Source organism: Anser cygnoides, chromosome 1, assembly GCF_040182565.1.
Source record: "Anser cygnoides isolate HZ-2024a breed goose chromosome 1, Taihu_goose_T2T_genome, whole genome shotgun sequence".
Taxonomy (NCBI): domain Eukaryota; kingdom Metazoa; phylum Chordata; class Aves; order Anseriformes; family Anatidae; genus Anser; species Anser cygnoides.
The window spans coordinates 115,130,800-115,152,739 of NC_089873.1; the positions used below are offsets into that span (position 1 = coordinate 115,130,800).

The following is a 21,940-nucleotide window of genomic DNA, read 5'->3' on the forward strand; positions in this document are numbered from 1 at the left end:
GCCTTTTTGTAGGCATGGCAAAAGTAGACACAAAATGAGAGTATTTCTTCTGCTGTGACGATGTTTCCTCTTACCACCTTGTTGAAGGAGTCTAAGAAAGTTAAATTTTTGAGTTAGAAGATCTGTTTGCTTCTACCTGGTTTCTTTTTAACACTTTTTTCTTTAATGGTCTTTTAACATTTCTAAAATAGGTAGCATTTGTGTAAGTATACACAGAAAAGTCATCTCTTAGTATTTGCATACAGGTTTTAAGAGCTTGATGCAAAGGTAATAACAATATCAGTAATCACTATAAAGAGATCGTAGATTTTAAACACCAAATTTATTATTCTAGATACTGAATGTTCTGTAATAGTACATTTACAGGAGATATACATATCCGCATATATATATTTGCAGTGTTCTCATGCATTTTTCCATGGTATTTCCCAGAAGATCAAAAAGCATTGAGGTACAACGGGAAGAGAATATGAACAAATAGAAATTTCTGTTACGCAAATGGTGTGTGGTGTGCTAGTAACCATTTCTTCTGGCAGTACTGCTTAGGTACAGTCAAATGCTTTGCTGAAATGTGGACCTTGATTTGGAAAGCGGTTCCCGTAAGAAAACCACTAGACCTCTAGAAATGCCATTTAGAGTATAGTGCCTGTATACTGATTTTTTTTTTTCCTAGTAGGATGTCAGGCAAAGTAATCAAAGTTGGTAATTCAAGTTACCTTTAATAGAGAAGAGGATTTATATGAAAAGGAGATGCTGGTGTTTAGTGTTTGTTATGCAGTTTACATTAATTATAATTTTTCAACACTAACAGTTGTCTAGCTCAGTACCCTGTTTCTGACTGACAAAATACCATGTCAACAGTATACATACAAACAGGTTAAGTATATCTTATTTTTTGTGTATACTTTATCGCTGTGGAATGTGGTAAAGCCACTTGGAAAACTATTGGTAGTATACAAGAGTGATTATTTTTGTGAGTGAAGAAACTTTTTTTCTCCAATTATGAAAAGAAGTGGGGGAAATTGGTCTCAATGAACTATAACTGAAGACTGATTAACCACTTTTTATTTAAAGCCTAATATACCCTATTATGTGCTTATATTTTTTTCATCCTCTTCAGGATATAGGTCATGTTAAGACAGCTGATTAAAGCTCACTATATTCCAGCTTCCATGAAGAAACTGAATTCTTACTTGAAAACTAAATATTTTCCAATTTTCAGTTGGATTTTAGTAAACGAAAGCATAATTTTAATAATCACTGCTTAAGTTGCCTAAAAGCAAGTTGTATGATACAGCCTAACCACAAACATGCTTCCTTTACAGCAAAAGATAATAGGAATCTTGTTCTTACTGTTACATTCAAACTTACATCACAGCATAGTTCAAGCTGCATCTTATTTTCAAGGACTCTTTGTACTAGTTCTACTGTGTGCTACTTCTACAGTGTACCATATCACTTTTTTAAACCTTTTTGACACTTTATATGCTTATTCAAAATAAGAGATTTGACCACAAGGAGAACGTTATAAGTCGGTTTCAGTTTAATACTAGAAAAGAGCTTTTAAAGTCCTTTAGGACTTTGTAAAACTAGAATCTTGGCTTAAAGCAAATCAGTGTTTAATTAAGTACAGAAATACTCTTTCTGAATGTGAATGAGTATGTCTGATGGTTTGGGACCAGTATTGAAAGTTGAGATAAACAGCACTGTAGATTTTATGTACAAAATGTATACTTTCCTCTGTCCTAAAATTTCAGAGTTTAACAAAAGAAATAATTATTTCCAGTGATACTGGGATCAACATGATCTAAACAAGTTTGACGAAGTCACTGCATTTATAGGTAATTCCATTTGCCAGTGTATTTCCTCATTGAATAGATAGTTAAGGAGTTAAGAACTATTACTTCAGACTTGTTTTGTAGTGTGACTGAGGCAAACAATGACTTACTGCTTAAGGCTATGCACAGTTGGAAGCTTTCAGTGTTGCAACCTCAACTGTGAAATGAGACAAATTGAGCTCAGACTGTACTTTCTTGTATGCTTTTTCAGCTAGCATTTTTCATTTGTGCTTAGGATAATTTAAAACCGATAAGGGAGACAGCAAAGTAAAATGTTTACATTGAAATAGAGAAGCTGATACAAGTTTCTATCAAGTGCTATTTTTTGAAGCGTAGATTTCTGATGTTGAAAAAGTCACTATAGGAACAAATGCTCTTTACAGTAACAGCCATCTATGAAATTGCTTGTCTCACGGTTAAGTTTTTGACTTGCACAGTATTTCTCAAGTGAGGTACATGGTCAGTTATAATCACAACTCTATTTCTGTAATTGGCAAGTTGCTTGGCTTAAAAAAATTCAAGGAATCCTGTGACACTCTAAAGGATTCATCTTAAGTGATGAGTGTTTGATGCCTTTGAATGTAGATACGTTTAGCTCAGTTCCATATTATGTATATATGGGCAATCTAGTAGCATTGAGGATTGAGTAGCAATCTTAGCATTAATTTAAATTAAAATATTGAGCAATACTTTGCCTCTGCGCTTGCTCTACTCCCCGGTTGCACGTTGCCTTTCTGCCCTAGTAGGGGAAAGGAAGAGCTGAAAAGAACTTCTCTCTTCCTCTCTTCTCTGTTCTCCCTGCCTCTGCCATGCATGGCTGCTACATGCATTTGATTTTAAGTGGTTGTTGTGCTAGGGTAAAGGATCTTGTACTTAGAAAAAGTAGAGCAGGGAAAAGAGGAGAAGGGAAAAGAGGCCTAAGTGCCTTCCTATACTTCTGCCTTTGGCGTAGGGAAGGTCTCTAGTTATCTATCCCAGCCCTTCATAAAAACAACTCAACTGGCATTGAGCAAGAGAAGATAAAAGAAAACAACTAAAATGACGGAGAAGGCCTCTACTTCCCTGAAGCCCTAGTGATTCCCAAGCCATAAGTTGAATAGTATCATAACCCTTGATAATGTTACAATACTTGTGAAAAATACTATTGTGAATATTATTGTGAAAAAGTGCGCCATAATTTCTGGCATATAGGCTCATGTGGTGTGGTGATAAAAGCACAGAAATTTCTCTGTTTCTTGAAAATTAGATTACATATAAAATACATCTACAAACTCATAATACCATTGTCCTGTTATTTGTAGAGATCACCTTGATTTGAAGATAGAGTCTAAAAGCATCCAAGATAAACTCTTCTGTACTGTACAACAGGTAATTGTGGGAATTACTTAGCATATGACCTTAAGTGTAAACAATTACGAACCTTTTAGTAATGCTGTCCAAAATCCTAGTTTGCTCAAAAGCTTACCGCTTCATGTTTAGCCTGATTTCTATCAAGAAACAAAGATCTTGTGATTACACTGATTTATATTGTCTCATTGCTGGTAGTCCTCTTTTTGCTTCTCCTCTCCCCCTCCCACTGCCATTTAGCTTTACATTCACAAAAAGGCAGCTGTCTCAGTGATGGTGCATGCTGAAAAGCTTTGTGAACAAAAGGTCTAGTCAGAAGAAAGAAAACCTATTGTGACCCTGAAGAAAAGGCAACGAGATCATCTTTTATTGGGTGTCAGGAAGCATATGTGGTTTCATAACTTCTCTCAGAATTATTTCTTAATGCTTAAATACATAAAATTTGACTAGCTATATATCAAATGCATGGTTTTAATACTGAGGTCAGTGGGGGTTTATGCATCCATCTGTTTAATAACCAGAAAATACTATGTACTTACACTGCGCGGTTTCTTTAGGTTCTGAGTTTGTCCTAGATCAAACTTTTTCCATCCAACTGAAAGAACTGATTCTTACTCAGAGGTGGCTTAGTTGCAGAGATTTGTTATAGAAATACTTAGTTTGAATGAAATACAAATGTAGATTTGTATGCATGAACACCAGAGAAAATGGCATTGTTAAAAGGGAAGTTAACATTGATTGCTACAGACCACCATTATGTGTGATTTCATTCAAAGGAAGAGGAGACAAATACTGATGTAGGGATGGAAAGCGGGTCTGGAGCCATGGAATACTGAGATAATGAAAACTAGAAAAGAGAAATTAAGGGATTTTGTCAGACTTATGACTAGCGAGGCAAAGTAGAAAGGTAAAAGATCCAAAATGGTAGCTGCTTCTACAAGGCTTGAAAGGCAAGACCAAAGTCTATGTATCACTGCCTGTCAGGATGAACCCAAGAGATAGAGTGGATTTAAGAGCACCCCATGTCATACCCAGGTCTCTCTAGGCCATCTGAATGTTTATTTCTTGGTGTGTGAACACAGATGAGTGAAATCAATTTACTTGCTGCTTTTATACAATGAAATCACTTTCCACTCCTGAAAGACACCATGCAGTTTTGTTACATTGATTTCCAATGTACTCATAAAATAGCTAGAAATACTTAGTAAATTGGCTCCCTTGTATCTCAATTTATATGTGAAACTGTAAAAATCACTGGGAGTTATTCAGGGATTTATAGTACTTTCCCAGGAGTCCAGATTAAATATGTTTTCCAGTATTTGATACATATCTTTGGAAATGGTCACAGAACATTTTGTTGAACAGCTGTTTAAAACTCAATAAAATTCAGAAATTGAAGTCTTATTTCTCAGGTCTTATCAGCAACAAATAATGAGTATCCCCAAACTGTTGAATGAATTAGTTAATGGGGACATACATAATTAGTCATTTGCTGATTAATTACTTCATTAAAAAAGAGAAAAAGGGATTCAGGAGAAGATGCAGGTGCTGACTGCACTAAGACTCCCTTGCTTCCTTAAAAATACCTATTTTTGTAAGGTTAATACAGCACTAGAATCAAAGCCCAATTTTTTAGTTGGCTTAATCAGCTTCACATGTCGTGTGTACATTATTAGCTTAACAGTAAATTAGTTCTGTTCCATACCTATATGCTCTGACAGCGTTACCTCATGTCAGTACTTCTAGGAAATTAAAAAATATCTTTCCTGCATTTTTTCTCCTGTACCTGCTAGCTTGTTCTGCTGTCCCTGCTACTTCTGTTTACAACTTTCATTGGATCATGGGTATTTTCCTATGTTTGTCCTTTTTGGCAAGGTGACAGAACAAAAACAAAATATGATTGAAGTTCATAAATGATACAGAAATTGTGTTCCGGATGAGTATTAATTTTAGTATGTCAAAATGTTAGTTTCTTTCACAGGAATACAATTAACTACAACAGTATTGTAATGTTTAAAAATCAGGCAACTCAAAGATTAATATGTCCCATTCTTCCAAAACCTTACAATTATTTTCTCCCTGCCCACAAGCCTGTATTCAGAATCCTGGGGAAAAAATAACTTTGAATCGTCATGTATGGGGGGGTGGGGGGTGGGGGGGGGGGGAAGAAGTTAATGAAAAGCTTGTAAGGCAGAATTCCTAGTGAATTAAGAGTTAGTCTAAAATACACAGGTGGGTCTTTTTGTACTTGTTTGGTTTCGCTTGCAGTGACAGGAGAAGGTGATGGAGGAGCTTCAAAGTACTTCTACACTAGCACAATGATCTGCTTTCCAAAGCATAACAACATTATTCCTAGTGTTTCAGCAGACCAAATTCCGAATTCTGCAACTACTTGTATTGATTTATTGTTTTTAAAAAATGTTTGTACACAAGACGGAGTCTACAAGTAGGGGGAGAAATGTCTGCTTTTTATATATAAGAAGTATTAAGATAATGCTCGAACTAAACTTGGAACTTTCTGAAGAGAAACGGATCTAGACTTCAGTAAAAAAAAAAAAAAAAAAAAGGGTTTTAAGAGATTATCAGCAGTAGGTCCATTATTACCTTAAGTTTTTAGAAGGTGAATTTAAAACTACTTTAAAAAAAAATAAAAAATTATCTGACCAGCTTTAAAAGTGGAATTATAAAAATGTAGAAGTACAAAATTTGGACAGTTGTCTGTTGGATAAGTATTTTAGTAAACAGCTCACTTTCTTTATTCAAAAAAAAAAAAGAGAAAAAGAAAAGGCTGTTTTCATTTAGAGTTGCTGTTTTCCTAAACATTTTAGGTGGGTTCAGCTATGTTGCTAGAAGAGGTTAAATCCCTTGTTCACGATGGTTATACAGCCTTGATGGACCAGCGGTGTTGCAGTGCTGAGCAAGCCTTTTCACAGTTGTTGAGCATTCTAAATCCTTCCGAATTAAAGGTAAATTGAGAGGAATAACTTAGTTATTAGGGTAATTGAGCTTTATACTTTCAATACTGTGTGTCATTCCTTCCTTCAACCAAAGTAAGTGTTCCTGAATTGTTGCCTGTGATGTTGACTCCAGTGCTAGGTGTTGTACTGATATGTATGCCAAGGATCTTAAAAATGAAAAAAATTGAGAACAGGATAAGAGAACTATGGGATTTATATCTCTGTAATTGTGTCTTTGTAATGGTCAGCATACATGTGTACATTTCTAGATACAATTTTTAAAATATTTACGAAACTACTTAATGTGAAAGTACTCTCTGTTGTTAGCTTATTTGTTATTTGTCTGTTGTTAGCTTTATTGATAATGTTGTAGGGTGAAAAGAATTTATATTCTTTTGGTCAGGTAACTCCTTGATGCAAGTATTGAGAATTTTTGTGTGAATGTATTTAGCCATTCTGCCAATGACCTAATTGGCATCCTACTTTTTTTAAAAATACTGTAGCATTAAGTTTTCTGTGAAAATCTGTTTGCACATGCGTCTCTGTACTTTAAGGTCTCATTTTAGTAAGAACTGTTGCAATACCAAAAGCAAGTCTGTACTAACTTCATTACTAAGCAAGTAAGGCACCAATCCATCTGGAATTTTGACCTAGTTTATTAGGAGGTAAAAGTTTGAGAGAAGTTTTTTATTTAAAAACAAAATAGAATCTGCTTAATTCTGAATGTAAAATCTAGCAAAGTTACACTGTACTACATGAAGTCAACATACTGAGGCCAGTAGTTGTAGCATTTCTAAAAGCAGACATTTCAGGATGTATCACTGTGAAATGTATCAGGGTGCCAAGTGACCAGCAGTAAAGGTGCAGTTAACCCTCACTTCTTATGCTGATTGTAACGTTAATCTGTGTAGAAACTATGATAGTTTCCTGTGCCTACTGTGGTGAACATTTTCAATTGACAGTAGACAGTAATGTTCTTATTACTAGCCAAGTGTTTTTGTGCTACTACTATAATTTGACTCTATTTACAGCAATTGAATCTTCGTATTATTAATTACGTTGTAATCATCTATGGACATGCCACTGCTCTCCTTGGAATAGGACAGCCCGAGGTACGACATTAAGATGCTATATTGCTTTTATTCAAAGTTCTAGTTCAGGCGATTGATCATCTATTTTTGTCTCCTCTTAGCAAACATAAAATGAGTTGGGAAGGAAAGCATTGCCACAGTTTAGAAAACCATTTGTTTTTTTAATCTGGACTAGGTCTTTAATAGATAAATTAAGCTACCAAATAAGAAAATTACTTTTTAAAGTTTCAAATGAGATTCTTAAGTATTACTGAAGTATAGTAAATTATTTTTTTCATCTTCATCTTTGTCATAACATAGTTATGCACTAATCTTCAAAAAAAAACAAAAAACAAAAAACAAAAAACAAACAAACAAAAAAAAACCCTTCTGGTTCCAGAAAACACCAAAACAGAAGGATGCCCCGCTCCAGTATTGTTTATAAATATCCAGTGTCTTTCAATTAATTTAAAAATGTCTGGGTATCAGTAGGCTTAATTAGCTCATATCATTATTTTTTAGAGCCCATGTTTTTAAAGCCCTTTGCGTGTGAACATAAAATTGCTTAATTCTGTTTACTGTTCGTAGGACTGATCAAACAATAGGGCATATTGACTCACTCTGCTGGAGGGAAAGAGAGAGGAAGAACTGAAAAGCTTCTGGCTAAATGTCACATTTTTGTCTTAAATTTATTTTCAAGGCACTGACAAAGGCCGAAGTCCAGTTTAACAAAATAATTGAACAGTACCAGGAAGAAAGATTTGATTGTCTGGCATACTATGGAATTGGAAAAGTATACCTCAGGCAAAACAGGTTTGTGTAACAGAAAGTTTCAATACTTGATACAAAAAAATATTCTCATTTGAGGAAGTCCTGTATGATTTCTTGGTAATTATTCTTTGTTAATCAACAGATTCAAACATCAGAATGATTTATTACAAATTTAATTTTTTTTACTGTTAAAAATGTAATGGAAACTGCTGAATCCAGTGGACTCCAGGGTATGGGGATGTGACCGGTCGACCAGCACACCCCCACAGTGGAGGAGAGCTCATAGGCAAAGAGTAGAAAATGATCAGTTTGGGGAAGAATGCGTTGTAAAGAAAGCTGAACTTATTTCAACACCGGGGAGACTGGGGAGTAACATTGGTTTTAGATAAGCCAGCTGCATCAGTGAGTCATCAAGTTTCCTGAAATAAACAGCATAGATCTTCCTGAGCTAGCCAGACCAGCATAGGGGGGAGCGTGTATGTGGCTCAGCCTGACAAAATGTGTAGCAACTAATCTTAAAAGACAGCAACGGTCTGGCTTCAGCTCACATATTCCTTTCTAGAAGCTGGAAACACCCAGGTTGTGCTGTGATTTCAGGATATTGCAGTATCGCTCTACTAAATCAAAATCCCATCTAATGCCTGTGGTGGGTTGACCTCAGATGCCCCTGCACCCTTGCCCCCCACCCCCGCCAGCCAAAACCCCAACCCTTGCCTTTTAAACCTAATACAATGCCAGACTTACCAGATGAGTAAGTTTGGCATTAACCATTAAACCCTCCTCTGTGTGGAATATCTGAAAGAACCTGGCCAGGGAGTGTTGGGCTCTGGGAGGGGTTTCCTCCTTCCTGCTGCTGCAGGGTAGCCAGGTCTGTTCTAAGACCCAGGAGTTGCCTGTGTCCCAGTCATGGCTGTGGCTGTCCCTTCCCTTTGCAGTTTTGGCTGATAGAAGCTTAGTTTTAGGCTGTGTATGTCACCCACAGACACGTGTTAATAGAGCTGGCCATTCAGGCTGCCCCTTCAACACCCATGCAGCACTATCTGAACTCACATAAAAGATAAGTACGGGTAACAGCACCCTCTGCCTCCTCCCTGGCTGACTGGGGTTGAAGGTGGCTAGTGAAAATATGCATGTCCTCACTCTCCAGATTAACAAGCACACCTGTGTTCATGTATCCCTTGAATATCAGCACAGGCTCTCGGTCTGCCTAATAGACATGCACGGACTCTAGACCCCTTATCCAGCCACTGCCACAGGCCTTGAGTCTTTTACACTGGACAGCCCTTTACCACATAACTTAATGCTTTTTCATCCCACATACTCGTATTGTTACTGTTTGTTTTTCTTGGATCATAAAATGAATCATGAAAGAATTGTATTCTGTGCAGAAGTCATTGATAGGTGATTTGAACATGTGCCTGCTTAAACTTCAGATTCTCAGATGCGCTTGATCAGTTTATGAAGTCACAAACAATGGTCAGTCATAAGATTGTACCTGGAGTATTAACTTGGCCCACAACATCTCAGGTCATTGAAGAAACACGAAAAGAGAATTTACAGGTATGTTTAACCACAAAAATAAAAATCCTATTCTCTCAAATGGTCTTTCCAAAAAAAAAAAGTATATTTCCCAAAGCTCTGTAGTGTGACTCGTAGGTTGTCATCCTCACTTTGTTCCTTGCCCCACATTATCAAGGCCAAGGAAGGTGGAGGACAGAAGTGAGGAGGGGTTCTGCGTGGAACAGCCAGTGCAAGTAAATTTCCTAGAGCACTGTCAACCCCAAAGCCTGGTCTTTGCAGAGAAGATCTCTTTTTTCAGTGACAAAATTATACTCTTGGAAAGCATACCATTTACAGCACAAGGGCAAGTCTCTGTATAAGAGTTTATACTTGGGTATTTTTATGTAATAATGTGGTTCTAATCAGCTCTAAGTTGTACATAATGGGAGTTTGATGTTATCAAGCTAAATGGCTATGAATACTATATGCAATGTAATGCTAGAGAGAACACATTAGAAATGAGAATTAGCAAAAATATGAAGTTGAAAATTGTATAGGTAATGCTATATTTAAAACCAAATGGGAGACTTTGACTGTATAGTTCTTAAGGTAAAATTCCTTGTTTGAATCGAAAAATCCAACTTCTGGTTCTGAAATTACAAATTACTCTTTTGTATTGAAAAGCTTTTTAATTCTTGGTGTTGTTATTGCTTTGAAGTATACCATGCCATGAAGGTCAAGACACACGAGCTCCTCAGCATGCAGGCACTTTGACACAGCAGAGCATGCTAGGTTACTCACTGCATGAAAGTGGCTATACTGTATTAACCTGTTTTGTTTCTGGTCAAAGCAGCAGTTGTGCTGTTTCCTTACAGTGTGACAGGTGCAATGATTTCTCATAGACATCAAGCTGATACTGTAGTAAGCTAGCCTTATACAACCGTGGTCTGGGACTGCTGTAGAGTGTAATGCAAATATCTGAAAGGCTGCGACTGGGAGTCTATTTGTTTCTACTAATGTTTCATTAATTTGGGCTCAATGCCAACCCCAAGGGACTTGAAACGCACTTGACACAAACCTATTTTAATATCTTTACCTTTAGACACTGTTTAGGGAGACCTCACTAGCTCCAGTGCAGAGCCAGGTCTGAGCTGTCCCTGGGAATTTTGGTATAGAAAACTTAGTATATTCTCATGCAATTCGAATTGTTAAGCATGTATAAACCTGGACATAGGAAAGCTATGGATACTTAGTTCACTCAAATGAACTTTTGAATATTTTGGCATAAAAGACAATCTTGCATGGCTCTCACTAGTAAAAGTTACCTTTTGGTATTAGTTGTATGCTGTTTAAAAAGTGATGTATGTCCGTTTCACTGCAAAGTTCCTTGGAAGTAGATATTTAATCTTCTCCGGGTTTCTGTGCAATTTATCTGATATCATTTTCTGTTTCTCAGTTGATCTTAAAGAACTGTATTGAGGAATGCAAGTTCCCTCCAGAACCAGATGCAGTTTGTCGCTATCAGCAATGCCATGGCCACTCCAAAATCCAAATATTTTTTACAGATCCAGACTTTAAGGTAAATTTTAGTTTAAAAGGGTTTGGGAAATAAAGTGTCCTGTTTTCATGTTTTCTATCCCCTTTTATATTAGAGACCTATCTAGAACACACCATTTTATTCTGTCTTCATTTAAGTTGTGCCCTGTTTTCTGTTGTTTTTAAAGATGTTAAATTAATATTATTTTCCAATGTTAGGGTTTTATACGTATTACCTGCTGTCAGCAATGTAGAGTGGAGTTTCATATCAGCTGTTGGAAAAAGTTGAAAACTACAAACTACAGTGATAAAAATGATAAGGTAAGACCTGTGTCAGACTAGAAGCATTTTTTTATCAATATTATAGCATTCCTTTGGTCTGAGATAAGTGAAGTGCTACAGCCTTATATATGTTCCATTTATCTGACAAGAAGAGAGATGGGAAAGAGGAGTCTTATTAAATTGGCTACTGTGCAAGTGTGGGTAAAGCTTGCTTTTGTCTGTAGAAGAAAGGCTTGTGTATGTGTGGTGGTTTTACCCTGCTACGCAGCTGAGCTCCACCACAACTGCTCTCTCATTCCCCCTCCTCAAAGGAAAAGGGGGAGAAAGGGCTCAGAGGTTGAGATAAAGACAGGGAGATCACTCAACAATTATTGTCATGGGCAAAACAGACTCGGCATAGGGAGATTAAAGTAACTTATTGCATATTACTAACAGACTAGAACAGTGAGAAACTAAAAGCAAACTAAAAACACCACCCCATCCACCCTCTTCTACCTCCTCCCCCCAAGCAGTGAAGGGGAACTGGGAATGGGAGCTGCGGTCAGTCCCTGGTGCTTCATCTCCCCCGCCCCTTCACAGTCCCTCTGCCCCTGCTCCTTCAGGCTGCTGTTGCATGGCATTTTTTCCCTGTCTTAAATATGCTCTCACAGAGGTACAAACAACATCACTTACTGGTTCAGCTCCGACCAGCGGCAGGTCTCTTTTGGAGCCTGCTGGAGCTGCTTCTTATCTAACATGGGACAGCTGCTGGGCCCCACTCACAGAGGCCACCCCTGTGGCCCCCACTCCTACCAAGATCTTGCCACGTAAACCCAATACAGTATGCTTAGCCTGTTTCTATTGCATCATATATGTCCTCCCATATGGAAGTGTATTCTTTCTACAGTCTTGCTGCTGAAGAAACAAATTGACATTGAGTATATCTAAAGTAATTTTACAAGAGATGATATTGGCAGTCGGTATAAAATGAAGGGAAATCCAGGGAGGGTGTGAACTCAAAGTAATATTCTTGAAGTTGACTTTTGAACCTAAAGTTGGAGGAGGGGGGGATTTACTATAGCTTTGAGAATAACAGGTATATGCCACAGGTATAGAACTCTTTGGATTTGCAGTCCTTGCCAAGTCAGCTGTGATTTTCTATCCTCATCCAGTAGGAGTTTAGGCCCATGGTAGCTTTAATTACCTTGGTCAACTCAAATAAAGAAACTGTAATCTGTATAAAAACATAGAATTTGTATGAATTTAAATGTCTTCACTGTTTGTTCCATTTTCTCCTACAGGATTTTCTTCAAGAATTATGTTTCACTCCTGACTGTACGGGCCTTATTTCAAAAATAGTTATTTTCAATTCTTCTGGTTTGGTAAAATGCGAAGTAAGTAGATGTTCTTATAAAATATGAAAATAATCTTTAAAATATTTACTTTGGTAAAAGAAATAAAGTGAAGGTGATAATGTAACTCAGAAATAATACGCAAACTCATAAGTAATATGTTACCTTCACGAAGAATCTGAGCATTATTTAGGGACGTAAGTTACCTGTTCTGTTCTTAACCTTGTTTTGGTTAGAACTGTCATTGATGGGAACTGGAAATGCTTCTGTTGGTCTGTGAGAAGCAAGAAAAAAGATTGTAGTTTGCTTCCTGCCCACTAGTAAATCTGAACAGCATCCTGGTCTTCTGGCCTTGTGTTACATTTCCACTTGTCTTTTTTTCAGAGAGAAATATATTGCTGTGTACTAAGTTGTATGATATTTTAGGTAGACATTCATGAGGCATATGTGCAAGGGTGCACAATCTCTTTTGTAGTATTACTTTCATTGTTTTCCAAAACATCAAATTCTGTTTGGTTTTGAGAACATCAATGTTGCATTGTAACCCAAGTTTAATTAATGTGATGTCAATTATTTTGGTAGTTTGAACAAAAAATCACAAAACCCAAGGAACCACCAAGAGCCAATATTAAACAGAAATGCTCAAGGTAAGCTCTCTACCATTTAAAAATAAGTTCAGTCATTTTGGAGGGGGGAGTTTGCTCTAGAAATTATTTTCTTAAGAATTGCTAAAACACCACAGGTACTTTGGAAATATATTCTTGTCCTTTACATCTGAAAAGATGTTTTTGAATGAACTGAAATCATTTTTTGATAGAAAAGCAGATGGACTAAGAAGTCGGTAAAAGTACTTGAGGCTTGAGTATCCTAATAAAAAAAATATAGTGGTGCAAGTTGAGTGCATCTGGATTAGAATACCACCACTATTTTCAATCTTAAATTGCAAGCATTGTTCTATTCCTACATTGCTAGAGGGACGAAGTCAGCAAGATTTTAGCTGGGTGGGAGAAGAATCACTGCATAGCATAAGTTCAGCACCACTACTCTACAGCACTTACTATCTAGCAAAGTTTATAGGAATGATTAGAAATCAATGTAAATAAAAACTGCATATAGTAATGCTGTTTCAGTAAGTTAGTACCGAAACCTTTGACATAACTGAATCGAGCTTAACTCGATTCAGTTAACTATAACTAAACTATACTATAACTATACTATAACTATACTATAACTATACTATAACTATACTATAACTATACTATAACTATACTATAACTATACTATAACTATACTATAACTATACTATAACTATACTATAACTATACTATAACTATACTATAACTATACTATAACTATACTATAACTATACTATAACTATACTATAACTATACTATAACTATACTATAACTATACTATAACTATACTATAACTATACTATAACTATACTATAACTATACTATAACTATACTATAACTATACTATAACTATACTATAACTATACTATAACTATACTATAACTATACTATAACTATACTATAACTATACTATAACTATACTATAACTATACTATAACTATACTATAACTATACTATAACTATACTATAACTATACTATAACTATACTATAACTATACTATAACTATACTATAACTATACTATAACTATACTATAACTATACTATAACTATAACTATATACTATAACTATATACTATAACTATATACTATAACTATATACTATAACTATATACTATAACTATAAACTATAACTATAAACTATAACTATACTATAACTATACTATAACTATACTATAACTATACTATAACTATACTATAACTATACTATAACTATACTATAACTATACTATAACTATACTATAACTATACTATAACTATACTATAACTATACTATAACTATACTATAACTATACTATAACTATACTATACTTTTGCTCGAGCAAAATTATAAATAATGAGACAAAAATTAATTTAGAGTATCTTCTTGGAATAAAATAAGTTAATAAAAGTCATATGTTATTATTTGGTGCAAAATGTGTTATAAATTGAGAAAGGAAAAAAAAAAGACAGTATTGCAGGTACTTAATCCTAATTCAGACATTAAAAGTAAAATTCAGAGTAAAAATAATTTCAGGAATCTTGAGGATATTCCTACCATTACATACTTTTTTATGAGACTTTAATGAAATTTTGTGGTTTCTTAATGAGTTTTAAATTAAAAAAAATGCTTTATTATATCTGTACTCTTCAAAATAATATTTTACAGTGGAATTGAAGTGTATAGCTATTGTAAGACATGGAAAACAAGTTAATTTGACAAAGTAGTTAGGCACATTTATCTTAATATTAGATTCACTGTTTAATTGTTTTTATCAGTTTTAGGAAGCTAAAAATTAAACAAGAAAAAAAAATACGAAGAAAATGTGCACGGAAAGATGCACTGAATGCTGCTAAACAGAAAATAGAAGAAAACCAGATGGAAAATGAACCATCTCAATACCGTGATCACAGTGGTATGTGGAATTATGGATTATTGTTCTAAAACAATATGAGATACCATAGTTAGCATTCAGGATGTCCTACTGTGTGCAGTTCTGGGCACCACAGTACAAAAAAGACATTAAACTATTGGAGAGTGTCCAGAGGAGGGCGACGAAGATGGTGAAGGGACTAGAGGGTAAGACATATGAGGAGCGGCTGAGGTCACTGGGCCTGTTCAGCCTGGAGAAGAGGAGGCTGAGGGGAGACCTCATCGCAGTTTACAACTTCCTTGCGAGAGGGAGTGGAGAGGCAGGTGGCCTATTCTCCGTTATCACCAGTGACAGGACCCGTGGGAACGGTGTTAAGCTGAGGCGGGGGAAGTTTAGGCTGGACATCAGGAAGAGGTTCTTCACCGAGAGGGTGGTCGCACACTGGAACAGGCTCCCCAGTGAAGTAGTCACTGCACCAAGCCTGTCTGAATTTAAGAAGAGATTGGACTGTGCACTTAGTCACATGGTCTAAACTTTTGGGCAGACCTGTGCGGTGCCAGGAGTTGGACTTGATGATCCTTATGGGTCCCTTCCAACTCGGGATATTCTATGATTCTATGAAATCAAATGACAGAAGACTACTAATTTTGGACATACCCTCCCCAACCCTGAAGACTTGCATAATCTTACTACAGGAACTTAAATTTATGCTAAATATTGCTTTTTTTCAGTTTTGGTTTTAATTTCTAAATAACTGGAAGTTTGTACTGTATGGTGATTTAAGTTCCTTTTGAAGAACTTCAGTCTTGATTCCTTGGTTCGTGTCTGAGCAGTCTTTGCTACTAGGTGTACACTTGGATGTTCAGAAATGTGCTTTTGCTCTGGGAGCTGATGCTTGGAGAAGTTCTCTCTCTGCATCAGGGCTGGCATGGAGCCTGCACAGATAAAAATAAATTTGTACAGGCAATTGCTTCAAGCTGCTCTTATTGGCAGGTAAAAAAAAAACATTTCCAAAATCTAGTTGAGATGCTAAGGATTACTTTGTTGTGTAAACCAGATTTAAAGCCATGTATTGTCAAATTTATGAAGGTAAAGCAAGTTTATATATAAAGAAATATATACATTATATAAAAATATTTACTTTGTAATTCTAAGTATTGTGAAAAAGCTAATATTAAAAAAAAATCCAGTAAAAAGAAAACACCACTTAATACAAAGTCTCTGTGCCTTAGAGTTGATGCTTTTAATTGTGGCAAATAAACATGAAATCTTATTATTCGTTTTTTTTGTTTTTTTTTTTTTAATCCCACTTTAGGTTATGTAGGTTATGATCAAGGCTTATATACTGGTGATAGAGTCCTGCAGCGTATCATTCAAAATGCTGAGCAAATAAAAACTGCTGTTCGCGATGCTTCCAGACTGTTAAAGGAATTGCTTTCCTGGTCTGTAATCAATGAGGAGGATTACACATCATATTGCAAAACTAGCAGCATGTCACATGCAGTGATGGAGCAGCTCATCAGTTATTTAATTCAGGAAAAAAGCAGAGTGAAAACAAGGAGTTTTATCCATGTATTGAGTGAGCTGGAAGAAGTGGATCCCAAGTTACAGAAGTGGATGAAACACCTTAACAACTTGGGTAGGCTATATGTTTATGTAATAGCAGAAGACCTTACCTGGTCATAATTATTCAGTCTGCAGATGAAGATAACCTCCATATTTTACAGTCTTGCTTTAACGTTAATGGGTGATGAAGTAAAACTTTCCTCTTCTTCTTCATTTACTTGATCCTTAGCAGGATTTCTAGAGAAGATGTGACCATCAGTAACACAGCAACCACCTCTCTCTTCTCTGCAGAGACAAATTTTTCTGAAAAAGTAAAGCATTTTAATGTAGGCAGGGCTTTGCCCATGTAGGAAAAAGAGAACTACACAATTTCTTATGCTTTTAAATTCCAGAACAGACTAAAATGAGAATATTTGTCTAAATGGTTTGTTTCTGGAAAGATATGGTAAGATCATTGTAACTTCTTTTTGTCATGTATTGTATCACTTGGAAGTAGTTTAACTTGGTTCTCTTTGCTAGTGTTGCCTTGCTGTGTAGTTTCCTATTGAATTTGTAATTGGATGAAGATGCAAGTCGCTTTTTGCAGACAAAATGAACTTAAGGTGCCAAGAACTTGGGGTTCTTTATTCTGTGTTGTATCCATGTCCTTGAAAGAATTTGTGTAGATTTATTGTACTGGCTGTTGACTTAGAGTAAAATTCATATAGAATTCATTTCTCATTTTAGCTTGCATTTTCAAGATAAAAAAAAAAAATGTGCACAGTCTCTTTCATCTACTGTATGTTTAATTTCTGGAGCAAACTGTTCCTCTTTTAAGAGGAATATCACACTTGGAAAACAAAAACAAAATAAGCTCTGAGGCCTGAATGAAATGATACCTTTTTTCTACTCTTTTAGGGTTGACAGCTACAGAGAACTTTTTCCTTCAATATGGAAAATTTTTAAAAGAACTTGATCTTTCTATTTTAACAACGCTCTGGAATGAGAAGTATGGTAGTAAATTTGATTACGTGTCAACGAGTTCTGAAGACAAAGAAGTTCTTGACTATTTCTCAAAACCGCCTCTAGAAAAAGCTCGTTGTTTTATATGGCTGTTAGAACTCAACAGAGAAAATTTTCCAACTCTTCATCAAGCTTTAGATGAATTCTTTGATAAAATGGGTAAATATGCTAAGGTCTCCATTCTCATAAGCATTGTATTTCTTCCGTTTTTACACCTCATCTGGTGTACACTGCAAAAGGCTGAAACCTCAGTAAATTACTAACCTCATTATATGAGATCTTATGTGTTCGGTGCATAAAATGCAATATAGTCTAAAAGGCAAATCGCCCTTTTAAAGGGTACAGTCTGCTCTTTGTTTCAAGTGCCACAACTAGCACATAAGTTTACCTTTATGCATATATGCAGTCCAAACAAAATAGGTATTTTTCTTTAATTTTAAGCATAATGATTCTGCAACAACAGTCTTCAAGATGCCTCAATGGTATTTGATGGAGTATAATAATTATTACTATGATTTTGTAGTTCAGTTATAAATTACATGAAATAGTAATATTTTAGTTTATGAATATGACTTTGTTATCATTTTAATAGATGACCCTACCATCATATTAAAGAAGCAGGGAAATGAAGATATATTGGTAAGTTAACATAGATATCTGTTTTAATATAAGCTCAGAAACAAGTATGTATTGGGTGTTTTAGAAAAATGTGCAAAAGTGAATGAGGCGCTTGCATTTCTTGACTTATTTTTTTTTTTCTTTTTTTTTTTTTTAAGAATCATCCTTTTGGGCGTTTTTAATCATCCCACCCTGTCCCCCCATCCCTGCCTTGATTAATGCATTTGAAGATTGCATGCTATTTTTCCTGTGTTTCTGTCAGTAAATTACTTCGTTTAGGGTCTTCTTTTTAGTTAAACCAATAACACACCTTTTAGATTATGATCCTTCAAGGATGAAGATGAGGGAGATGTGGTAAAAGTGGATGTGAATACAGTAATGTGCTGTATTGTCCCTTTTGGATCGGGCAAACAAAGGTGTATGGGAGAGGTGTTTGCTTGATAACAGCAATTTGGTGTTAACTTTAAAAAGGTTTCTCTAAAAGTATCATTGGGGAATGGGGGGAGGAGAGAGGGACGGAAAGAGGGGGAGAAAATTAAGTGTGCACAGTTTAGAGACTCGTATTAACTTGCATATCTGCATATTTACTATATGAATTGACATTGAAGCATGAATATTCCTTGAGAATGCTTAATAAAAATCTGAAGAATTTTGGATGGTAATTTTACTGTATGTTTTGCAGTCCAAAGCAACAAATGAGAAGGTGGTGTAACCCAGCTTTATTTTCAGATGTCATTAAATTATAAGGCTAGAATTAGAAGTTTATTTCACTAATAAGTGTAGTAAATTTGAAGTGAGGTGTACTTAGCACTCATTCACTACAACTTTTACTGATACTTTGCAGTCTAAATCTGTAACTTTTAAACTGTACATCATTCTGAATCACTTTTTGGTTAGTATTTTTATTACAGTTAATTTTAATTGGCAGAAATGTATGTGATTTCAGTTAATTATGTGTTTGAAGCACTCTCATTAAAAACCGTTCTAGCCTGCAGATAAATTTATCTGTACAAACCCAGGATTTATTTTTGATACAGAGAAAATGTTTAGTTACTAATATAAATCTTAATAATATGTAAAATCCCTTGCTCTTTTCTTTGATTAATTAGAAATACAAGAATTAAATAAAAGCAAATACAATAATACTATTTCTATTTCAGTGTTACTTGTATCGTAAAACAAGTTGATGTTTTCTGGTACTGTTATTAAATTACTGTTAGTAGAATTTTGTTAATATATAATCAAGTGCCATTTAAAAATGAAGATGCATTTTAGTTCTTCCATCATTGCTTATCTAATAGAAAGTTGAAGTGACCCAAACTTTTGACGGTTTTGTTTGCTTCTTGTTCTGTTCAAACCAGAATAAGAATTTTTATAGTTTTGAATTCATATACTGGTATTGGAAATGCATCATAATTTTATTCTAATAAAAAAGTGATTCTTTTTCTCTTTCAGACTAACAATATCAAAGTTAAAAACAAAAACAGAAAGAAGAACTCTAGAGACTCAAAGGTCAGTAACTTTTTAGCTGCTTGCTCTAAATAGTCTTTTTAGAGTTGCTGGAGGTCAGAGGTATAGCGTCTGTTTTCCTGAATATCTTATGGAGGTTATTCCATGAAATGTTTTTTCCTGACAAGTAGTAAGCTGTGTAGACTCAATTAACACAGTTTTCCTAGTTTTGTTACAGTATGATTTTGTCAATATAAAATGAGTTTCTAGACCTGAAAAATAGATTTATGAATAACTTTGGTACTGATTGTGTACTAGTAACCTCAGTCTATCCACTGTCCTCATACTTTGATCTTAAATTCCTATATGTAAAAGTAAAAAACATCTGTGAATACAATCCATAGACTGCACTATATAATTAATATGTCATGTCCATTTAGTTTTGCATTGATAAATTGCAAATTTGGCAAAAGGCTATTTAGCAGTCCATTTGAGGATGAAGAACATGTCCTTATACCTCATGAAATAAATCTGAAATTTTGTTTTTAACTGTCTTTTCTGATGATTTTTATGGGTATATCAGTTACCGAAGATGCAAGTGTTTCATTTAATGCTCAGAAAAAATGTTATTTGTTCAGTGTTTTATAGATTTTGCTAGAAATAATATTGTAGCTGAAACTGATTTTTTATATTGATTGTCTCACATGCAATCATCTTGATTTCATCCATGCCCCCAAACTTTTATATTTTTTTATCGTGAAGTTTGAGTAAAATGAAGATTAGAGCTATTTTCATCAGCCAGAATTTTCTTTTTTTTTTTTTTCTAACTTGGACTCACTTATACAGGTCTGTGTATTTCTTAAGTTAATAGATCATAAAAAAATAGAAGATAACTAAAGCATGTAATAGGTGAACATAAGAATAGGAGATATAATACTAAAACTGTGGAACTAGGGATCACTCAGACTTGCTTGTAGTAAAATTATTAAAGTTTGAAGGCTCTCAAATATAATGGAAGAGATTCCTAGAAATTCAGTTGATATGCAGTGCAATGGAATGAGTTTAGACAAAAGTCTTAACAAAAAAGCTGTGTTTTTTTATCTGAACTCAGTGAAAAATCAGGCACATCTAGAGGAAAAAAAAGACTGTTTTGGCTGTTAGAATGTCCCAATTTCTTGTTCCAAAATAAGTTCTGAAGAAGAAATTAATAATTTAAAGTTAAGAAGCTTGTCATTATGGCTTAATACTGATAATTGTACTTAGGAGTTTCACGGTTCCATAGTCTGGCATCTGACCACAGTAAAGTTACAGAGCAAGGTTCAGTGTAAATAAGTTACTCATACTATTTACATCGGATCATTTTCCAATTAAAAAATAATAATAATCTGTTTTTAATTAGTCTATTTTAGTATTATCCAGTGGAGTTAGTACAGCACCAATAGAGGAAGAAAAGATATTTATAGAAGAAAATACATTGTAAGTATCATCATGCACCTTTGCTTTTATTGCCCAAAATTTCAAAGTACTTTGCCAGGTACCAGAGAAGACAGGCTTTGAAACGCCTTAGAAAGTCTGGGTTCATATCTCAATGTTTTTTGAGATGACCTTAATATGAGCTTCCATAGAGATGTTACTTCTCTGCTTCCAGGACAGGTGTAACGGGTATTAGAATTCTAAAGATCTTAGTGATATGAGAACCAAATGATTAGCAGGCTGCAGCCCAATAAGTCTTCTAGGCCAAAAGAGATTCTTTCAAGTAACATCTTATCTTCCTCTTCCATTTTACTGTAGGAAGAAATTGGTTGATAAGTCCATATACATACCATCAGTCACAAAAGAACTTTGCCTTCTATGCTGTTTCAAGCAGGTTGTGATGTAGGACATGGCTCAGAATTTTTGTGGTAATCAGGAGTCAAACTCCTGCGTACTGAGACTGGTTTTGGTCTTTCTTATAGAAGTGAAAGCTGCTAGGAAAGAGCTATGACCTATTACTAGTAGTTACTAGTTAGCAGGTCAGTTATTCTCAATTTAAGAAGTTCAGCAGTTAAGTATTTGGGGGATAGCGTTTATCCTGTTGGTAGGAAAAAGAGTTTGCTGTTTGGGGTATTTCTTAGCACCTATGTAGCTACTGTATGGTAACAGTGTTCTCAGTATATGTGAAAAAGGAAGTTATTTTCAGAGACAAGA

At 35.1% G+C, this 21,940-nt stretch overlaps 1 protein-coding gene across 7 annotated transcripts in view; it reads left to right on the forward strand.

The window, feature by feature from the left end:
* TTC3 (tetratricopeptide repeat domain 3) overlaps positions 1-21,940 on the forward strand; it is a 64,003-nt gene that overhangs the window by 25,151 nt on the left and 16,912 nt on the right. For all 7 annotated transcript variants that reach the window (XM_066978644.1, XM_066978648.1, XM_066978647.1 and 4 more), the window contains 15 exons: positions 3,140-3,206; positions 6,014-6,151; positions 7,174-7,254; positions 7,913-8,025; positions 9,417-9,543; positions 10,940-11,062; positions 11,239-11,340; positions 12,582-12,674; positions 13,215-13,279; positions 15,024-15,160; positions 16,434-16,757; positions 17,582-17,845; positions 18,279-18,325; positions 19,760-19,816; positions 21,153-21,229. In XM_066978644.1, coding sequence (XP_066834745.1) covers positions 3,140-3,206; positions 6,014-6,151; positions 7,174-7,254; positions 7,913-8,025; positions 9,417-9,543; positions 10,940-11,062; positions 11,239-11,340; positions 12,582-12,674; positions 13,215-13,279; positions 15,024-15,160; positions 16,434-16,757; positions 17,582-17,845; positions 18,279-18,325; positions 19,760-19,816; positions 21,153-21,229 — 1,815 coding nt within the window. The remainder of the gene's footprint in view (positions 1-3,139; positions 3,207-6,013; positions 6,152-7,173; positions 7,255-7,912; positions 8,026-9,416; positions 9,544-10,939; positions 11,063-11,238; positions 11,341-12,581; positions 12,675-13,214; positions 13,280-15,023; positions 15,161-16,433; positions 16,758-17,581; positions 17,846-18,278; positions 18,326-19,759; positions 19,817-21,152; positions 21,230-21,940) is intronic.